At 41.1% G+C, this 17,469-nt stretch overlaps 1 protein-coding gene across 1 annotated transcript in view; it reads left to right on the top strand.

Moving 5' to 3' along the window:
• The window catches only part of ANTXRL (ANTXR like), a 59,239-nt gene that overhangs the window by 11,343 nt on the left and 30,427 nt on the right, over positions 1-17,469 (top strand). The window contains exons 2-12 of the mRNA XM_058841611.1: positions 451-522; positions 653-724; positions 2,849-2,930; positions 3,033-3,066; positions 4,965-5,044; positions 5,157-5,225; positions 5,424-5,504; positions 5,608-5,668; positions 12,226-12,324; positions 14,601-14,670; positions 15,718-15,796. Of these exons, the coding sequence (XP_058697594.1) occupies positions 451-522; positions 653-724; positions 2,849-2,930; positions 3,033-3,066; positions 4,965-5,044; positions 5,157-5,225; positions 5,424-5,504; positions 5,608-5,668; positions 12,226-12,324; positions 14,601-14,670; positions 15,718-15,796 (799 nt within the window). The remainder of the gene's footprint in view (positions 1-450; positions 523-652; positions 725-2,848; positions 2,931-3,032; positions 3,067-4,964; positions 5,045-5,156; positions 5,226-5,423; positions 5,505-5,607; positions 5,669-12,225; positions 12,325-14,600; positions 14,671-15,717; positions 15,797-17,469) is intronic.

The raw sequence follows: 17,469 nt of genomic DNA, 5'->3' as shown, positions 1-17,469 counted from the left end.
TTTCTCTTTTGAAACAAACAGTAATTCATGGAAACCTTCTCCCACGCATTCTGGGAGAATAGAAGATCAGTCAAGACTTTGTGTGGTGCAAGGGCAGAGCTGTGCTCTAGGAAATCAAATAATCTGATAACAGATAATTTAATGAAGTCAAATAAAATTAATTAAACTAGAAGAAAATATTTATATTTTATGCTATAAAAGGAATGGAAGCAAATGGAAGGGTTACTGAGTTTGTTTCAAAATGTTACAGTAAACCATTCCAGACCTCTTACTGCTTGTATTTGAGTCAGTGGGTTTTGTCATCATGGTTCTTATTACAGCTTTCAGCACAACTCTATGTAATTTGTGTCCCTAACAACCTCTGGAGTAAGCCAGGCTTAAAATTCGAAGTGGAACAAGGAATTTCACTGCAAAGAAAGCTTAATGTAATCAGTCATGTTTTGTGTGCAGATCTGGAAGTGTCAAAAATCATTGGACTGAGATTTACTCCTTTGTGGAAAGCCTAGCTGAGAAGTTCATAAGGTAAAGTTTTTTTAAAATGATACTTTAATTTCCTGCACATTATTTATTTTTTTATTCAGTGCTTATTAGCAAATGAATTTCTGCTGAAATAAGGAGTGTGACGTGGATCTGGCTCGTTCTTCTCTTTCAGTCCAATGTTGCGGATGTCTTTCATTGTTTTCTCTTCGCGAGGCACTACGATCATGAAGCTAACAGAGAACAGGCAAGTACCTCCCACAGCATTCCTGCAGAAATACCCTCTATCCCACCTCTCAAACAGTGAGTGGCCCCACACCCAGAGTTTGGAGGTCTGTCTTGGTCCTTGGTGTGGCACCAACTGAAATCCTCTCCTCCCTTCCCAGCTGGAGGAGGGCTTAGAAGGCCTTTGGCTGTCCCATTTCAATTTTCTTTTCAGCTTTGTAAGAGGAGGGCAGCACTGGGCTGTCTGTTCTTTACTGTGGTATTTCAGGGAGAAACTGCATTTCCAGCTGAGGATCCAGCATTGAGCATGCTTGCTATCCCCAGCACCCAAATAAGAACAGTTTTTGTGGAAGAGATCTCAGACCCTGAACTGGTGAGCAAAGGAGTGAGTGTGAGATCCCCAGGCCATTGGAAGGGACTCAAAGCCCTGACCTTTACACCAGCAGCTGCTTGTCCCCACTGCTGGAGCAGGACCTCACCAGGCTGTGGCACCCCTCTGCTGGACTGCCTGCAAACAGCACCCATGTCAGGGTGTCAGGGGTGGTTTGAAAAGCCAAGTGATAGTCTTCATAAGAAAAGAAAAAAATGGAGCCAAATTCTGATTGTCAACTTCACAACCAAATTCTCTTTCTTTAAAAAACGAGTTAATAAACCCCCCCAAACCACCACTGGACACAACCCCAACACAAAAAATCCCCAACCCTCAAAAAGTTATTTTTTTAAATTTAATTTTCCTTACACATACAAATCCCTGTCATTGGGATGTTTCTAAGCATTTTCCTTCATTTCAGCTTAAAGCCTTCACTTTCCCTCTGTTGCTGTCTGAAAGGGCCTCAATAATACAAGGCACCCCATAAAATAATGGGAACCCTGGAGCAGAAAGATTTTGCACTCAATGAACTCATCCCAAGCCAAATAACCTTCAGGGCTCTTGCCTTTCTGCTGCTCCCCTGAGTTTTGTTTCAGGTCTCCATCCTATATCTTGGTGGCAGAGCTCAAACTTGCTTATTTTTCTCTGGGTGAATTTGTTCTTTGCAAGGTGAAAAGTAGACAGGAACTGCCTGTCAGTATGGTGAACATGGCATTTAATATAACAATGTTTCCTGTCCTAAAATCCTGTACTCTGTATGGATCACTGTGTGCCTTTTTAGCTCAATTTATACTTCAGAAGGGTAAAAATATGCTTTTTTTGGGCTAAGAACGTTTCCAATCCGAGCTCCTGATTTTAACCTTCATCCCATATAGCCTCCTGTATTCTCTGCAATTGTAGTTGTGTCACATAATATACCCAGTTGCAAAATGGAGCTTGGAAAGGTTCTCACTCTTCTCTTAGGGAAAGGCTACCACATCTGGAGCTGATGTTTGAACTGCCTGTGTCTTATCTGTTCAATATTTGTGCCTTGTGTTCCATTAATATAATGAAAACCCTTGTCAGGGATCAGGGTGATCAGTGATCAATTAAATTATTAATGTCACTGAGAAATGCTCTTGGTTGATAGGTATTTGGGGAGTAAGAAGCTATGAAACAGGGGTCATGACATGCAAGTGCTTCTGTTTCCAGGAGTAACCTATGCCCCAGGAAGGTTGATGAGTCCCTGGTCCAGGATAGGAAATTCTCCTCATTCCCATCCTGTTCTCTTACCTTTTGGCCTCTGTGTTGAAAATGGAAAAATTCTAATCCAGACTGTCCTGATGACTGATTCAATACCAAGTTTTAATTTGTCTCTTTTTTGTGACAGGGTCGTAAGATTTTGAACTGTGTTTTGTTCTGCACTTCATTAAAGTTTAATATCTGGCTTTGGCTTTAATTTAATCTTATCTTGACTGAGAATATACGGGAGTGAGAGAGCAGGGACAAAATCCCATCTTTGAGATATGTTACCCTATTGCTGTACCCTGTGTCTGGTTTTGTGCCCCCATGGATGTTTGGCTGATAAATTGGGGAATTTGGAAAAAATCTTGGTTCAACCAGTGTTCCTGCTGATGTGTATGCACTGTGTGCAATTGATTGACAGGATGCATAATCTAGCTGTGGTACAGGAATAGCTCAACAAAAGAAAAAAATAACTTCTAATAAAATGTTCTCCTGGGATTTTATTTATTTATTATTTTTTTTTATTTTGCTTGTTCTTTTTCCAATCCAAAGGGAAGCCATACGACGAGGGCTCGACATTCTTAAGGAAGAATTGCCTGGAGGAGACACATTCATGCATGAAGGATTCAAAAGGGTACGCAGCACAGTACCTGCTTTCTTTGATTTACACATATGAACTTTGCTTACTTCCTGCTGCTATACTTAAGAGCTAACCATGTTCTACACTTCATTGCAGGCAAATGAGCAAATTTACCATGAAACCTATGGAGGTATGTGTTGTGTATCTTTCATGTTGTATATCTGCATGAAAAGACAGGGATTATAGCTCTTTTTATGACCTGCAGTAAACCCGCTGGAAGAAGTATTGGAGAAGGGGTGGTGTTATGCAATTCCGCATTCCATTTTGACTACAGCCCTACTTCTAGACGCATGATTCATGGTTTATTGAGATCAGAGAAGACCAGTATGATCCCAGATCTGACCAATGCAGAATGCAGACCAAACCATAGCAGCCAGAGCTGCCCATCTTGCACCCAGGAGACAGAAATGCCCACATTTTCCTGGTCCTTTCTGTCCTGATGCACTCAGCCCTCCTGCTTTGTGATCCTACAGCATTGTTCTTAACAGTGTAGGTGCAAATAAGAGTTTTGCAGCAGTGTAAATGATTTGTGTTCAGATTCTGAGTTGCTAAAATGTGCCTTTTCATTAAATTTGGAGAGGCAAGTGTGTTTGTGAATTTTGTCAGTGCCAAAAGAAGGCTTAGATATCTAACAAGACTTGCCTTGTTCATACCCTGGTGTGAGATTGTTCTCATTTGTGGGCTAATGGTCTCTTTGGAAGATGGAGAAACAGGCTGATGCCTTTTTATAGGTTGAAAGTGTAGGAGCAGCATCTCTACACAACCTTGCAGCATTTCTGCCAGTAAGATTAGGAGTCCTGTATTGTCCAGCTGAAAACAGCTTTACTTTGTAGCATATAGCTAAGAACTAATCAAGTATACTGTAAATTGAATTGGGAAGGAAAAAGAGTAGATGAGATCTGGATTTAGAAGCTAAACTACTAAGGAAGAAACAAGCATTGAAAAGAAAATAAAATAAAATCTCCAGTTTTTGTTAGCATTTTTCAAGGGTGCTGGGCACAAAAAAAAGAGAATCTCAGCTATTTTTCCCCCAAGTTGCAGGTCATTTTTTTAAGATTTATGTCTGTGTCTGACAAGACATGGGAAGGACTGTGTGGCATAAGAAACATGTCAAAACTGATCAGTCTGTAATTTCAGACAGTATGTAGGAAGACACTTGAAATTGTAACAGATTATTTTGAAAAATAACAAATACTTGCCTGAAAGTAGCATGTATGTGTATTTGTTACTTTGCTTAAGAACTATGGACTCAGAATGGTTGGCTGAACTGCAGTTAATTTAGTTCAATTTTGTTAACAGGTTGCATTTTTCTAGGTAGCATTGTATTCTATACTGCATTACATAGTTAAATCTCTGCAGTCTATGCAACCTTTTCACATAAGTTTAGATGGGATATGAAATGTTGCATCACAAGACATGCTTTTTTCCTAATGAACCTGATCTTAAGGTTTTCACATGCTCAGAATTCCTGTGAATTTCACTGTAGGTTCTAGTTGCTTGAGAACTGTAGGACTGACCTCCCTGTAAAAGTCCATTTCCTACCATGTTCAGTGGGGTTCAAAGCCTGCTGGAGGGAGAGGTGAGATGGCAGGAAAGCTCTTTTTGCAGAGGTATCTCTTACCACAGTCTCTGGACAATGTTTATGTAGAGAGAAGTTTGTCAAGAGAAGAGAGGAAACCTCTCCTTCTCTGAGAACCCATTTTGTCAGTTCTCCATGCAAAAGCTGTAATCTTGGTCGCTGCTGTTTTATTCAGAACAGAAAAGTCGATGTGTGGATCTTGTTAGAGCAGCACTCCCCCTCCAGTGGTGCCTGTGACGTGAAGGTGCACAGGTTTGGCTCCTTGCAGGCCTTGCATCTGGCCTTCAGCTGGTGCATCAGCAAGTCTGTGCCTGTCAGGCTGAGAGCCTGGCCTTATGGGTCTGTATTTATTTGTCAGTAGAAAGGATTGCCTCATTCCAGACTTCTTTTTCCACTGCTGAGTCCTGTGTCATGTGTATGCAATGTGTTGTTAACTGTCCTCCATGCAGGAGTTCGGACTGCCAGCGTGATTATTGCCCTGACGGATGGAGAGTTGCAAGACGCTCAGTTTTATTATGCAGAGCAAGAAGTAAGTAATTTTATCTTTATCCAAACTAGTTTATGTCAAACATGTACACATTTACTGCTGACTCTGCTGATTATATGGCTTTGTGTTTAATGGCACTTCTTGGGTTTTTTAGGCCAACAGAGCCAGAAACTTTGGAGCTATTGTTTATTGTGTTGGAGTGAAAGATTTCAATGAAACTCAGGTAACTTACTTGTTTTATCTTGTGTTTTTCTGTTTTACTACTGCACAAGTAACAGCATCAGATGAAGGCGTTTATTTAATTACTTGAGGCATAAATCATTTCGTGTCACTGTGATGTCTTTTAGCAAGTATGAAGGGGCCTGGTTTTGTTCACTGTAATTTTGTTTTCCTCATGATTTATGATTGTCTTTCTTTGCAGCTGTCAACGATTGCTGACAGCATCGATCATGTTTTTCCAGTTAAGGGAGGCTTTTATGCCCTAAGAGGAACCATTGATTCAGTAAGTTGGATATTCTGAAACACAGTATAGGGTGCCCTTTCCTGCATTAATAAAGCATAGATGAAAACTGTTACCAAAAAATGCTCTTATCTAAATCTTTTAGATTCTGAAGAAGTCTTGCATTGAGATCCTAGCGGCTGAACCATCCAGTGTTTGTGCAGGAGGTAAGTTTCCACAAGAACAGTGTGTTGAGGCAAATGAATGACACTGATGAAATGTCAATAACCACCTAATGTCGTATTGGAGCTGGAGCCTGTGGATGCTAGAGCATCCTCTCAGGCCATGGCTAAAGCCCTACATGTTCCTTATCAGCTTGAGAAAAACATTCTGATGATAAGCATGTAGCTGCTATGGCCGAGTACCAGTCTGGAGAGCTGACAGAGGCAACACTCAGCAAATTGTGGATAACACTTTTTAAAAAATCTGAGAGAGAGACAAGAAAAGTAATGTAAAACCAGACTGACAGAGATGTTCTAGGGTCTAAGGGCAATATCTCACAAATTTCTGGAAAGACTGCATTCCTGGGATCTGCTAGGACTTGTCAGCAGTTAGAAAAAGTTTTTGCAAAACACAGAAATTAAAGGTTTATTGAACCAAATATAATTTGCTGCATAGGCCAAGATACTGCTTGTGTCTTCCAAAATGTTGATTTTTTACTTGTTTGAGCCATTATTCTTTATAGTAAACATGAAGGATACCCAGAGGAGTTGTTGATAATTTCATGCCTTTTGTGTCTAGAATATTTAACTTGGATTTGTTCTAGTTTATGTTAGCAATTCTCTTGCTCTATTTTTTTTTTTTTTTTTTACTTTAGAGGCTATTGCAGCAGGGTAAGAGTGACACCATAAGCTTGCTGGAAGGTACAGTTTTCAGCATGGTTATTTAGCTCTAGTGTTAGTGTCTTATGTTCATTTTCTTGTACACTGTAAAAAGGAGCACATAAAAAATGTCAATGATGCATGAAAGCTGACCTTGAAAAAAGATAAAATATGAAACTCGGGAAAAATTTAGTATCACAGAAGAAAGTTGTTCACTCTTCATTTCCACATGTCAATCACAATATGATCTTACCCTGCATCTTTCAATTTAACATAATTTTGAATTATTCCTAAGTATGTTATTGTGGACTAGATGTAAAATCTCATCTGTAAAATTTAAAGCAATGATTTGACTTTTAAAAATATTGTGGAGCTATTAGAAAAAATGTTTTAAAGCTTTGACATTTAAAGATTTTTATTTCAGAATGATACTTTCCTATTTTTGCTTAGTTATTGTATACCTGATAATTTTTTGTGCAAAGCTTATTACAAGCTGTCCTGTTCAACAAAAAGGCTTTTAGCTACAAAAAAAATGTGAGTGTTCCAATAGGAGGGATTTCAGTAGTATTCTTGAAATTGTTTGGGCAATGTTAAGGATATTGGAAAGTTGAATTTGAAACAATGTTTTTCAAATGGAATGTTGAAAATATTTTATGGAATATTTGAGAAAATAAATTCTCACCATAAAAAATTCTTTCAACAAAATTGATATATTTCAGCAAAAAGAGTACAATTTCTTTTTTTTTCCCCAAAGGATAATGTATGCATTTTTTGCTAAGCTTGCTAGGTAAAAAAATTTATGACAAATGTGATTAAGATTCCACAAGTACACTTTAAAAATAGTTTGCCCTTAAAAAAATACCAAACATCCAAACAATATTGTTACCTTACTTGGCCCCATAGAATTTTTCATTGTCTTTGTGGCTTTCAAACAAGACCAATACAAATTGGGCAGAATCTGTTTCTGTGCAGTGCTGCTGGTTCAGCAAGGTACCAGCACTCCTTTCACTTGTGTTCTGAGGTTTCTCTGTCCCTGTTGACCAAGCAAGGGCTGCTACATGGTGAAGCTGGTGATGCCCAATCTCCATGTGCTTGAAGGTTTGTTTGTAGCAGCAGAGAGCTTGAAAATGGGAGGAAGCCAAAGGTGCAGCTCCACATGATGTACACTGTTTGTATACCATTGTATTTAAAGTATTAAAGTATTTAGCACTAATAATTGCAATAGCATTTATTATTATCCTGCAAGCCACAGCTGAAATTACCTCTTTCAAGAGGTTGTACAGCATGAGGCTACAAATATTTACATTTGTGGTTAGATTTATTATCCTTTATTATCCCACTTACTTCAACATAGCTGGAGGTTCATCTAGCTGTGTGCCCCACTACCTCCTGGAGAGAATCTCCCAGGATTAAACAGCTTTCTTCATGGTAGTGTGAATCCAGATCCTGAGTTCAGCTCACTGGACAGTTATAGTGCTACTCTATATGTAATGTGGTTTATTTTTTTAATGTGCTTCATTTAGCATTTACTTCATAGGCTTCATTATTTTTTTGCATTAATGTCAGAATTTTTATGCATTTTAAATTTAAGTAATTACTGATATAGTTTACTGATAACGTATTATTCTGTCAAGATATATAGCCACTGGAACCTACATTAACATATATATACACTTGCATGGTGGATGTACCCACTGGCTGAAAATTAGAACACATCATTGTCTAGAGATTCACCGTTCCTCCTCTTTTAGGTTAGGAGTGTTTGTTTAAATGCACAATAGAAATTTTAATTTCAAAATTAAGGTTGGAAAATAATCGACCTTTGGAGAGAGTGCAGTATATTATCACATTCTCCAGCAAAGATACTTGTCTGTTTACAGCCTTGAAATTACAGCTTTTTGTATGAAACTTACCTGAGGAGGTGGTAATTGGTTTAGCTTTCATTTAGCACTGCTAATAAATTTTCAAATTTGCTATGAGATCATGAAGGGTTTGTGTGGCTCAGTGGAAGCAAGTTATGATCAGGGCTTAAAGCAGGGTCTGAGCCACTCCTTGTAAGTGTTCTCATAGTTACTACTGCGCTGGTGATTGCTGGTGATCATGGCTTCATTTTTGACTTGCCAGAGGTTTAGTAAAATGCTAATGGAACCATTTCTGTGTGTTGACAATTCCAGTTGGGACTCTGGCGTTCTGTGACGAAGCTATCTGGCAAATCCAGTTACAAATTGATCTCGTCATATTGTGACAGCTATCTGATGTTTAATGCTTTTTGACCCTGCAAATTCATTGTCCCCAATGTGGAGCAATGCAGTTGGGTCCTTCCTGTTCCCTCTGATTTAAAGTGACCAAGACATGCAGCCTGTAAACAGGCTATCAGTGCAGAATCAGAGGTGCCTCGTATCCCGTTTGACAGCATCATTGCTTTGATTATGCTTATGGTACGCAGATGTGATTGAAAGGTTTTGTTGGATGTGGCATCCTACTGGCCACATCAACTACCAGGTGTGGATGCAAGCAGTCAGCTTCTCATCAGAGTCAGAGAAGCGGAGCCGACAGCACAGCCAGCGCACACCAGCTTCAACCTACCATCTCGCTGCCAGCGCCGCCCGGTTATTTCAGTGCTGACCTTTTTCCCTTCGCTGTCTTGTCAAAAGCTGCAATCTATGATCTGACAGTAACTAAGGAAGAAAAGGACGCAGCCAGAGCCAGGGCGCAAAATTAAATGGAATTAGCCATTTCAACAGAGCGTCACCCAGAACGTGTTCATGCTCCAGAGCAACCGAGGGGGCAGGCTTCTAAACAGCAACAACAAACCCAGGGATAGCTGTTTTCATTTCCCTGCAAGTCTGGTGTATTTTCAGCTTGTGTTGGTGGGCAGGTTACTACCTAGTCACTTGTTCACAACTGGCTGTGCAGAGTGACAGTCACAGTGGAAAGAAGGGCAGGAGAGCTAAATTGTCCTGACAAGAGTAAACTTCTACATGTAGCTTTTACCTTTGAGGTCCTGCGTTGAAATTTTCTTACTTGCAGCATCTTTTTAAAGCCCCTGAAACAGCCACCAATTAAGCTTTTGTGACTGCTGCCTTTTAAGGCGTTAATTCATGAGAAGGGGAATAAAAATTTAAGTGCAATTTTGTTTTAGCAAGCTTCTTTTGAAATATAAAATTGAGATGGGGAAAGATGATCGTCTTGGCTGGGTGTCCAAGTGAAGTGGGCTGGTTACGAGCAAGTCTGCCAGTGTGTGGTCCCAGGCAGGTAGTTCTGGTGGATGGGCAGAGGCCCAGTTGCCCTCAGGGCTGGTCATGACCCTCAGCTCTGCTGGCAAAAAAAGGGATGCTCATAATTCTCAGTGTAGCATCTGGGTTAGCTGTGGAATGGCTCAAGGCATGAATCTGACTAAGAGTAACTCAAGATTCTCATTGGAGTAAGAAGCAGATGAATCTGCCCTACAGTACATTTTCATTTGTTTAAAGAAATGCTCATTACTCCAGTGAGAACAAGGATGTATAGCCCTTCCCATTAAAAAGAGGCCAAGTTCTGATGCTAGATTTGTATATTTGGCTCTTGGTGTGCTCATTGAGATCTCAAATTTTATAATTTTTCTTTAGCAAGGTACCTAAGCATATTTTCAATTTCAAAATTAACTCCAGTAGATACTTTCTTTTTCTCTTCCCACAATATCTTCTTTGATTCCCATGTACATTGTGGCTTCAGTTCAGAGCCCTGCTCTAGAGCAAGTTACCATGATGAAAACCAGAGTGTGGAATTCCAGTGTGTGATTGTGATTTGTAAATGCCCTAGTCCAATTCACCTGGAGTTGCTTTAGATCTCAATACAGTGATAATGGCAATGAATGAGAGTGTTTTTGACAAAAACAAGCTGTTTGTACAGAAAAATAAAGCATTCCACATCCTCGTATTAGCTTGATAATGAAGTGCAGGCAGATGAGGCTGAATGTATTTCAGCCACCTTTGGGCCTCACGTAGTGTTATCCAGTAATGATTCCTTCCTCCAAGGCATGCAAATAACATGTGGAATGTTGCTAAAACCCAAATCTCATATCGCTAAAAAATCATATACTGCTCCCCTCCATCCTACCAACATTGTTTTGCTCTTCTTTTTAGAATGTTCATCAAAGTAAAAATGATGATGCATGTAGACCTGTTCATGATTTTACTCACTAATACTGTATAATTCATTCATCTTTTTCGATGTGAAGCTTGAAGACTAATTGGTTCTGCGTTGTGTTGTTATACCCCTTGTGTTGAGCTGATCTCAAATGCTCAGAGGCTGGTGTGAGAGCCCTGTGGAGGATTTGGTTAAAGTAGGAAGTGCAAGTGTGAAAGTGCAACCTCTACTTTCCCTTGCTGTGTGCTAGCACAGCTGTCTGATGTGCTGTGTGATCTCAGCTGTCAGCTGGCTGCTTGTGTACAGTATCAAAGGGAGTTTCAAAAGTGTATGGGGGACAGAACAAATTTGTAACGTGTCCCTCCACCTGTCTGCATTAAAGATGTTATCTCTGTGGTCAGGGTAGCAACCACAATGACTTTTTGTGTCCTAGAGGGAAGTTTCCCTTGCCACTTCTCTTCCTGGTGCATCTTGTTCCTAGTTTGGCAATTCAGGCTCACTCTAGCAGAAAGGGGGCTGTGCCTCTCTGTTGGACTTCATCTGTGCACAGTAAAATGGGGAGAAGAGCAAACTGTTGTGTTGTTAGAGCTCTGAGGAGAAGTGCAAACTATGTAGGTTACTAAGGAATAACTTTAAAAGCTTGCTGGGGAGAAGTTGAGAAGGCAAAGCCAGATAACTGTATGGTGACACCAGGTGCTTTCATGGTAGGCATCAACTCAGCAATCCTACCTCTCCTTGTCTCCATCCCTTCCCTTCTCCTGCACATTTCTACTTCTAATAGATGCTCAGCCAGGCATTACTGATCTCCCTAGCAATAAACAGAGTTACTTTCTAGGCTTATGAGTAACTCAATGCACTGCAACATGATCAGTGGTGCCAGTAGCAGTGGGCCTTTGAAGCTGGTACATTTGGTAGCACCCTTATTGGACTTGCTTTACTTAAATGCAAAACTGCTTTGTCAGTAAAAAGACTATTGGAATATTTTTAAAAAACAAACAAACCTGCTGAGGCTTCTGCTGCTTGAATGAACAAATCATAGTGGCTTATCACAATAATGTCAAAAATCACAGGTGCTTCCCCTATCAGGACTAAAGCAATGGAAGTTGTGACACGTCTCTCTTTGTGTCACTGATGATTTCAGCTGCTGGGGCAGGGATGTGGGTGAAGAGCACAAAGAAAGTGGTGGTGCCTGGGTCCTTAGATATTCTCATGCAGAGCAGATTTTAGTGGGGCTGTGCATGAATTTAGTTATTGCATGGGCAGGAGCACTGTTTTTTCCCAGGGTTTGTACCAGAGGCAAAGCTTTCTCTCTGAAATACAGGAGGTTTAGGAGGGGAATCCTCTCTGTCAGCATCTTCCTGAACAGAGTTCTGCTGAAATCCTAGTGCCATCTGCCATGAAGATTAGAGGAAAGGACTGGTACAGGTGGTTAGCAAAGGTGTCTGTGTCTCAAAAGCCATGGAGGAACCATGAGATAACACCAGTCAAGTCAGACTTAGTTTTGCTGAGGCATCTTTAAGGCATTGCAGTTCTGTGTTACACTGGTGGGAGCTGACTTGAGACAAAGAGAAGACTCTGAAGCACTCATGCCACCGTAGCACTCTTAGGCATTGCTGCTGAACAGAGGGAGGAGTGTCTGTGTGGATGTTTTATTTCAGGCATAGGGCAGAGAGCAGCAACTGTCATGTTTTAATTCAGGTCACTCTGAACAGAAATGCTGTATTTGAGTTATTTCTCATAAATAAATCGTAAATCTTCTGTATTTTTGTTTACAGAATCCTTTCAAGTGGTGGTAAGAGGCAACGGCTTTTATCATGCAAGAAATATCGACCAGGTACTCTGCAGCTTCAAGCTCAATGACAGCCTTACTATCAGTAAGTTTGCAGGCTGGTGGATTGCAGTGACCCCTGTGGCTGTCACCTCATGGGCCAGTTCTCATCCATGTTAAGGGGAATCCTTGCAGCAAATGTGAGAGGGAGCTGGGGCAGAGGAGTGCATTTAAAAGAAACTTGAAATTCATCCTTATTCAGTGCAGTGAGCTGTGGGCATTGTGTAGTGAGCGCTTACCCGGGGCATGCTGCTGGCACAGTGAGCTTGGCATCACTGTAGTGATGGATGTGGGTGCTGCATGCAGCAAGAGAGGACTGGGGACCAGGTTTTAAGATGGAAACTTAGAGCTGCTTCCTATTCCCTTATTCATCACCAGTAAAAAGAAATATTACTATCTTGATCCCTTGATGTTGTTTTCAGAGTTTTATTCAGCAGTTCAGGATACAATTGCCATAAAGGCAGACCTCCCAGGCACGCTCTGCTCCTCTCTGACACCAGCTGCTGGTCCCATCACCATGTAACATGGAAACTCCCTGTCATTGCTGTGCTGAGCAGGGTCTTTTGTTTGCTGTCTCAGCAGCCAGGCAAAGGACTGAATGGCCAAAAAAAGATGGACTGTCCAGTTTCTCAGCAGTCCTCTCTCATTCCTGAGAAGCTGTGTGTGTCTGGCAGAGTGAAATATGGTGTGGGGAGAGCTCTGCTCCTTTTTCATATATGCCACCCTTGTGACCTGAGCACAGTAGAGGCTTTCACATGCTGTCGTGGCCAGACTGGTGCCTTCCCTAGCAGCGAATTCACTTACAAGAGGGAACACATGAATTGCTCCTTCATTTCCCATCCCAGTTGTCTATGTTGATGCCGCAGTCAGTCAGCACTGGTGGTCTTGCATTTATTACACTTATAAAGATACGCTTTAACCAGGATTTGTTTTTTGTGGTATATCAGTTAGGCAAATTTTTTGCTTTTTCTTCCCTGACCCAAATCATTAGCACCTTGAGTGGGCTTCACACAGTGAGTGCTGGCCTGTGCCTGGAAATACACAGGAGGAAAACTAGTCTGATTCCATTCCAACTCCACGCTGTGTTTTCCTTGGGTTAAATTTGCAGCAGATGTTTTGATGAGATGCTGATCTGTACTGGCTTTTTTTCCCCCTCCCTAAAACATATCACTGATTTCCATGCCCTCATCTCTGCCAAGGAAGGGAAATGAGTTCTGTCATCAGGTCTGCTTGAGAATGGGTGAAGCATGAAGGAGCAACTCTTACACCTGTAGTTGCTTGAGTCAATTTTTTTCCTAGATAAAAAAGAGTAAACAAGCCTCAAAAATATAAATAAGATGGCAGCCTTTATCAGCCATTTATTTCCTTGGGTTTGGCTCCTGTAGACCACACTTTCTCCAGGCAGCACAGTTGTTTTGCTAGCCATTCAGAGCTAATACGTAGTCACTGGAGCAATGTGTCTGCTCTTGTGCCTCAACATACACACTTGTGGAGTGGCAGTGCAGGATTACTGAGTGCTGAGCCTCCTGTCTGTATTCATAGGACTTGGCTTTCTGGATGTGACTTTTGAAAGCAACAGGATTAACACTGCTGAATCATGGAGCAGTGGAGTGCAAGGAGGTGGGAAGATGTGTGCCCTTGTGTTTGACTCTGCCTGCACCTAACCCTTATAAACGTGGGCTGTTTACAGATGATGCCGCCACAGAGGGGAGGTTGGGTCCAGGAGAAGCAGCTAGTGCAGAGCAGATCCTCATGATAACATCAGTCATGGCCCCTCTGCCTGTTTCCTGTAAATGACCAACCACCTCTTGGGTTTGGTTTTCCCCCCCCTGTATTTCGCCATTTCAGCTCCACCCCATCTCTGTCCTTCCTTCTTCTTGGGCTCAGACAGTGCAGCCTTAGATTCTCTTCTCTGTGTGTTTGAACATGAGTAGACAAAAATTGAACCCTAAACTTTTGAGCCGTTGAGTAACTCGAGGGATTGGACTATTCAGTGTGAGTAGAGGTTGCATGTAGTTTTCAGATAGACATGATGAATACTGCTCAAAACTGAATTCCAAATGGCTGATCACTGCTGTCAGCATCAGAGATAAACTTCCAATTCATAGTGGTGTCTCTAGCCTGATAGCATCATGTTGACACCAATATGAATGGTTATTCCAGTATTTGGATTTGTGCTCAGCACCATTGGGGGATATTGGTACTTGCTGATATATTGAGTTCATCTGTGGCTGTCATTGGTGTCAGCACTTCTCAGGGGGGTAGACTGCTTGAAACAATCTATTTTCTTTATCCCTGATAGTTATATTAATTTTCTTTCAGATGAAAAGCCAACTTTTGTTCATGATACGTACTTACTTTGCCCTGCCCCGGTGATAGAAGATGCTGGACAGTGAGTATTGCTTCCCAGCATGTGTCAGGAGAGTGGACTTCTGGGTGAAGATGTCATTACTGAGCCAAAGGCTCAGGATTTTGCCCAAAGTGTCAATAAATTTGGGTGCATGTGTCCTATTGCAGCCATCTCCTTTGTGCCAAATCCTTTCCTAGTATGAGCCAGCATAGCTCTATTTAATGTTGGGTCTTCAGCACAGTTTAACCAAAGGCCTTCTTGCTTAAATATGGTCCCATATCATAGAATCACAAAACGGTGATTCCTCCTCTATTCCTATATGCTGTTGTTTCAGATGAAAAGGTAATTAAATTCAAGACAAACTTGTTAAGTTTGATGGAAAGGAGATGCTTGATTTGAATTCTTTTGCTGCTATTGTATATGTTACTTGCACAATGCCATGTCTTTTCCCTAAGCAGTCTTCTGGGTGCTTAAATACTGTACTGGGGCTAGAGGTGAATGCCTCCCTTCCCTTTTGTATTTGTCGGTGAAGGAAGTTAATTTGGTGGGGTTTTGTCATTCTTTTTATTTAAATTTTTTTCTTCCTTTGACCCATTTCTCTGGTATTGGAGAATGTCTGGGGAAGATTCTTGAATTTCTTTGGCATTTCAGTGTTTTTACCCTCCTTGATCTCAGTGCAGGTGTTCTGGATTTGCTTGGATACAAAAGAACACATTCTGATTCATTGACAAAAGGGTTTCTTTAAATAAATTTAAAAAGTCTTAAAGTTTCTTGTGATATCTACAGTAGTATTGCTATTGTCTGGCATTCTGTTACAACTCACTGTCCTAGTGCCCTTTGCCCCAGGTAGGATGGGGTTTTTTTAATAAAAAGCAGATGTCTCAGTTCAACTAAGGTAACATAAAAAGGGTGGCTGGTGGGCAAGCAGGGAGACAAATGCAGGTAAATGTCTGAGGCCCTGAAAGCGCCCTGAGTCAACAGAATATGCTAGTTATGCATGCTCATAAACCAGTGGATAAAACAGAGAGTAAAGGTAACAGTGGGTGTAAGGATGACACTAAAAATAAACATATCTGGTTTGTGCTCTAGGGTGGTTTTCCTACAAGTCAGCATGAACAACGGGCTAACGTTCATCTCCAGCTCTGTCAGCATCACCAGCACACATTGTGTAAGTAATTCCAATGGGGCTTGACAGAGGAACCATGAGACCTTGGAAAGAAATGGTTGTTCTTCAGGCAAAGCTTCCTGGAGTGAGTGTGACCTCTCTGCAGCATCTGTGTCACCCCTACTCACTGGATCCCAGCAGCTCTTGGGAAAATAACCAACCCTACTCAAGATCAAATTGTTATTGATGATGGATAGATCATAATAGATTTTCTGAGTAAAAAATTAGAATGAGAGGTACCCTGCCCATTCCTACTGCAGGAGACAGAGCCTCAAAACTCAGATCTTAACAGAAGGAGATCTGAAAAAATGATTGAAGGAGTATCAGGGAGCAACACTCTGTTCAGCGTTGGGGTCCCTGATGGGATATGGGATAAAAGGTTAGGACTTGTATCTGGAAAGGACAGTGATGTCTGTCCCACATCACGTGGTCAAAAAGACCAGGTAGAGTGTCAGGAACAAAAAGATAGAAGTGATCTTTTAGCAAAATCTGATTTTTAGAATGAAATAAGGAAAATTAAGAAACTGACTAATTGATAAAGAGTCTTCCTTGCCTTGGGGTAAAAACAGGCAGTGCCCATAGCTGGTGTGAGCAAGTGCAGTAATTAAATACGTGACCTTGTGTTTGTGGTCTAAACCAAGTTGGCTGAAGTACCTGATAGCAGTTTGTATCATTGTTATTAGTGTCAAAAGGACTTTTATAGCCTATGCCAAATGCTGTCATATTGGTTTGTAATCATTGTTGGCCATTTTGACAGCTGGGGAGCAGAAGGGCAGGGATGCAGATAGAGGCAACTGGAACATGTAAATCTAATTTTCTGATGTTTGCAGCAATGAAGGTGGGAAATATCACACCAGAATGCTGGAGTAGTCTGGGTTGCAGGGATGCAATATAGCAGAGATATATTTGTCTCTTTATGGGGTTATTTCTGTTTTTCTAAAACTTTGTTCTGAATTTTCCATACTGAGGATTGATATTTTTCATATTTAATTCCACTCTTTTACCTCAGGTACAATAAAACCTTTCAAGTCTGCAGTGAAACACAAGTGTTAACTGGTGCATTTAGTTACCCATATGTAATCTATTTCTGATGAAGACTGAAGTCTCAACCCTAACCGGGGTTCCTAAAGGCCAGAGCATGGATGGAGGAAGATTTTCCTTTTGGTAGCCGTAGGATAAAAAGAAGAATGCAATCTCCAGTCATGTCAATCTGACAGTTTTTGACCAGCCTCTTGCAGATTGAATGTGAAGGAGGCAGGAAGCCTGATTTGCAGCTGATAGGAAAATACTGTCTCGCTCCTGTTATGTCCTGTAAGCAGGAGGTTGGCAGTTCAGTTTCCAACTTCGTCTTAATTTCATGCATTTCACTCTTCTCGTTTTAGAGAGTCCCTCCATTTCCTTTCCTCTCCTGTTTCCTTTTCTGTGGGTGGCAGTCAGCTGGCCTGCTCAGCTCTCCTCCCCAGCTGGTCCTTCTGTCTTTTCTGTACAGTAAGTATCTTCACTATAATCCAAAAGCCTCTGTGTGATCCCTGTGCTTATTTCTGTTCAGCTGCATGAAGTCTGCTATTTTCTTTTCAAAGTCCAGCTTCACTGTGGTGCTTTGTATCACTAAAACCATTAAAAGAAGACTCTTTAGCTTCTTGCTGCCAGCAGCTCCTGAGCTACTGCTGGCAAAC

Source organism: Poecile atricapillus, chromosome 6 (genome assembly GCF_030490865.1).
Source record: "Poecile atricapillus isolate bPoeAtr1 chromosome 6, bPoeAtr1.hap1, whole genome shotgun sequence".
Lineage (NCBI taxonomy): Eukaryota > Metazoa > Chordata > Aves > Passeriformes > Paridae > Poecile > Poecile atricapillus.
The sequence above is the reverse complement of the archived record's forward strand: the minus strand, read 5'-3'. Positions and strand labels throughout refer to the sequence as shown.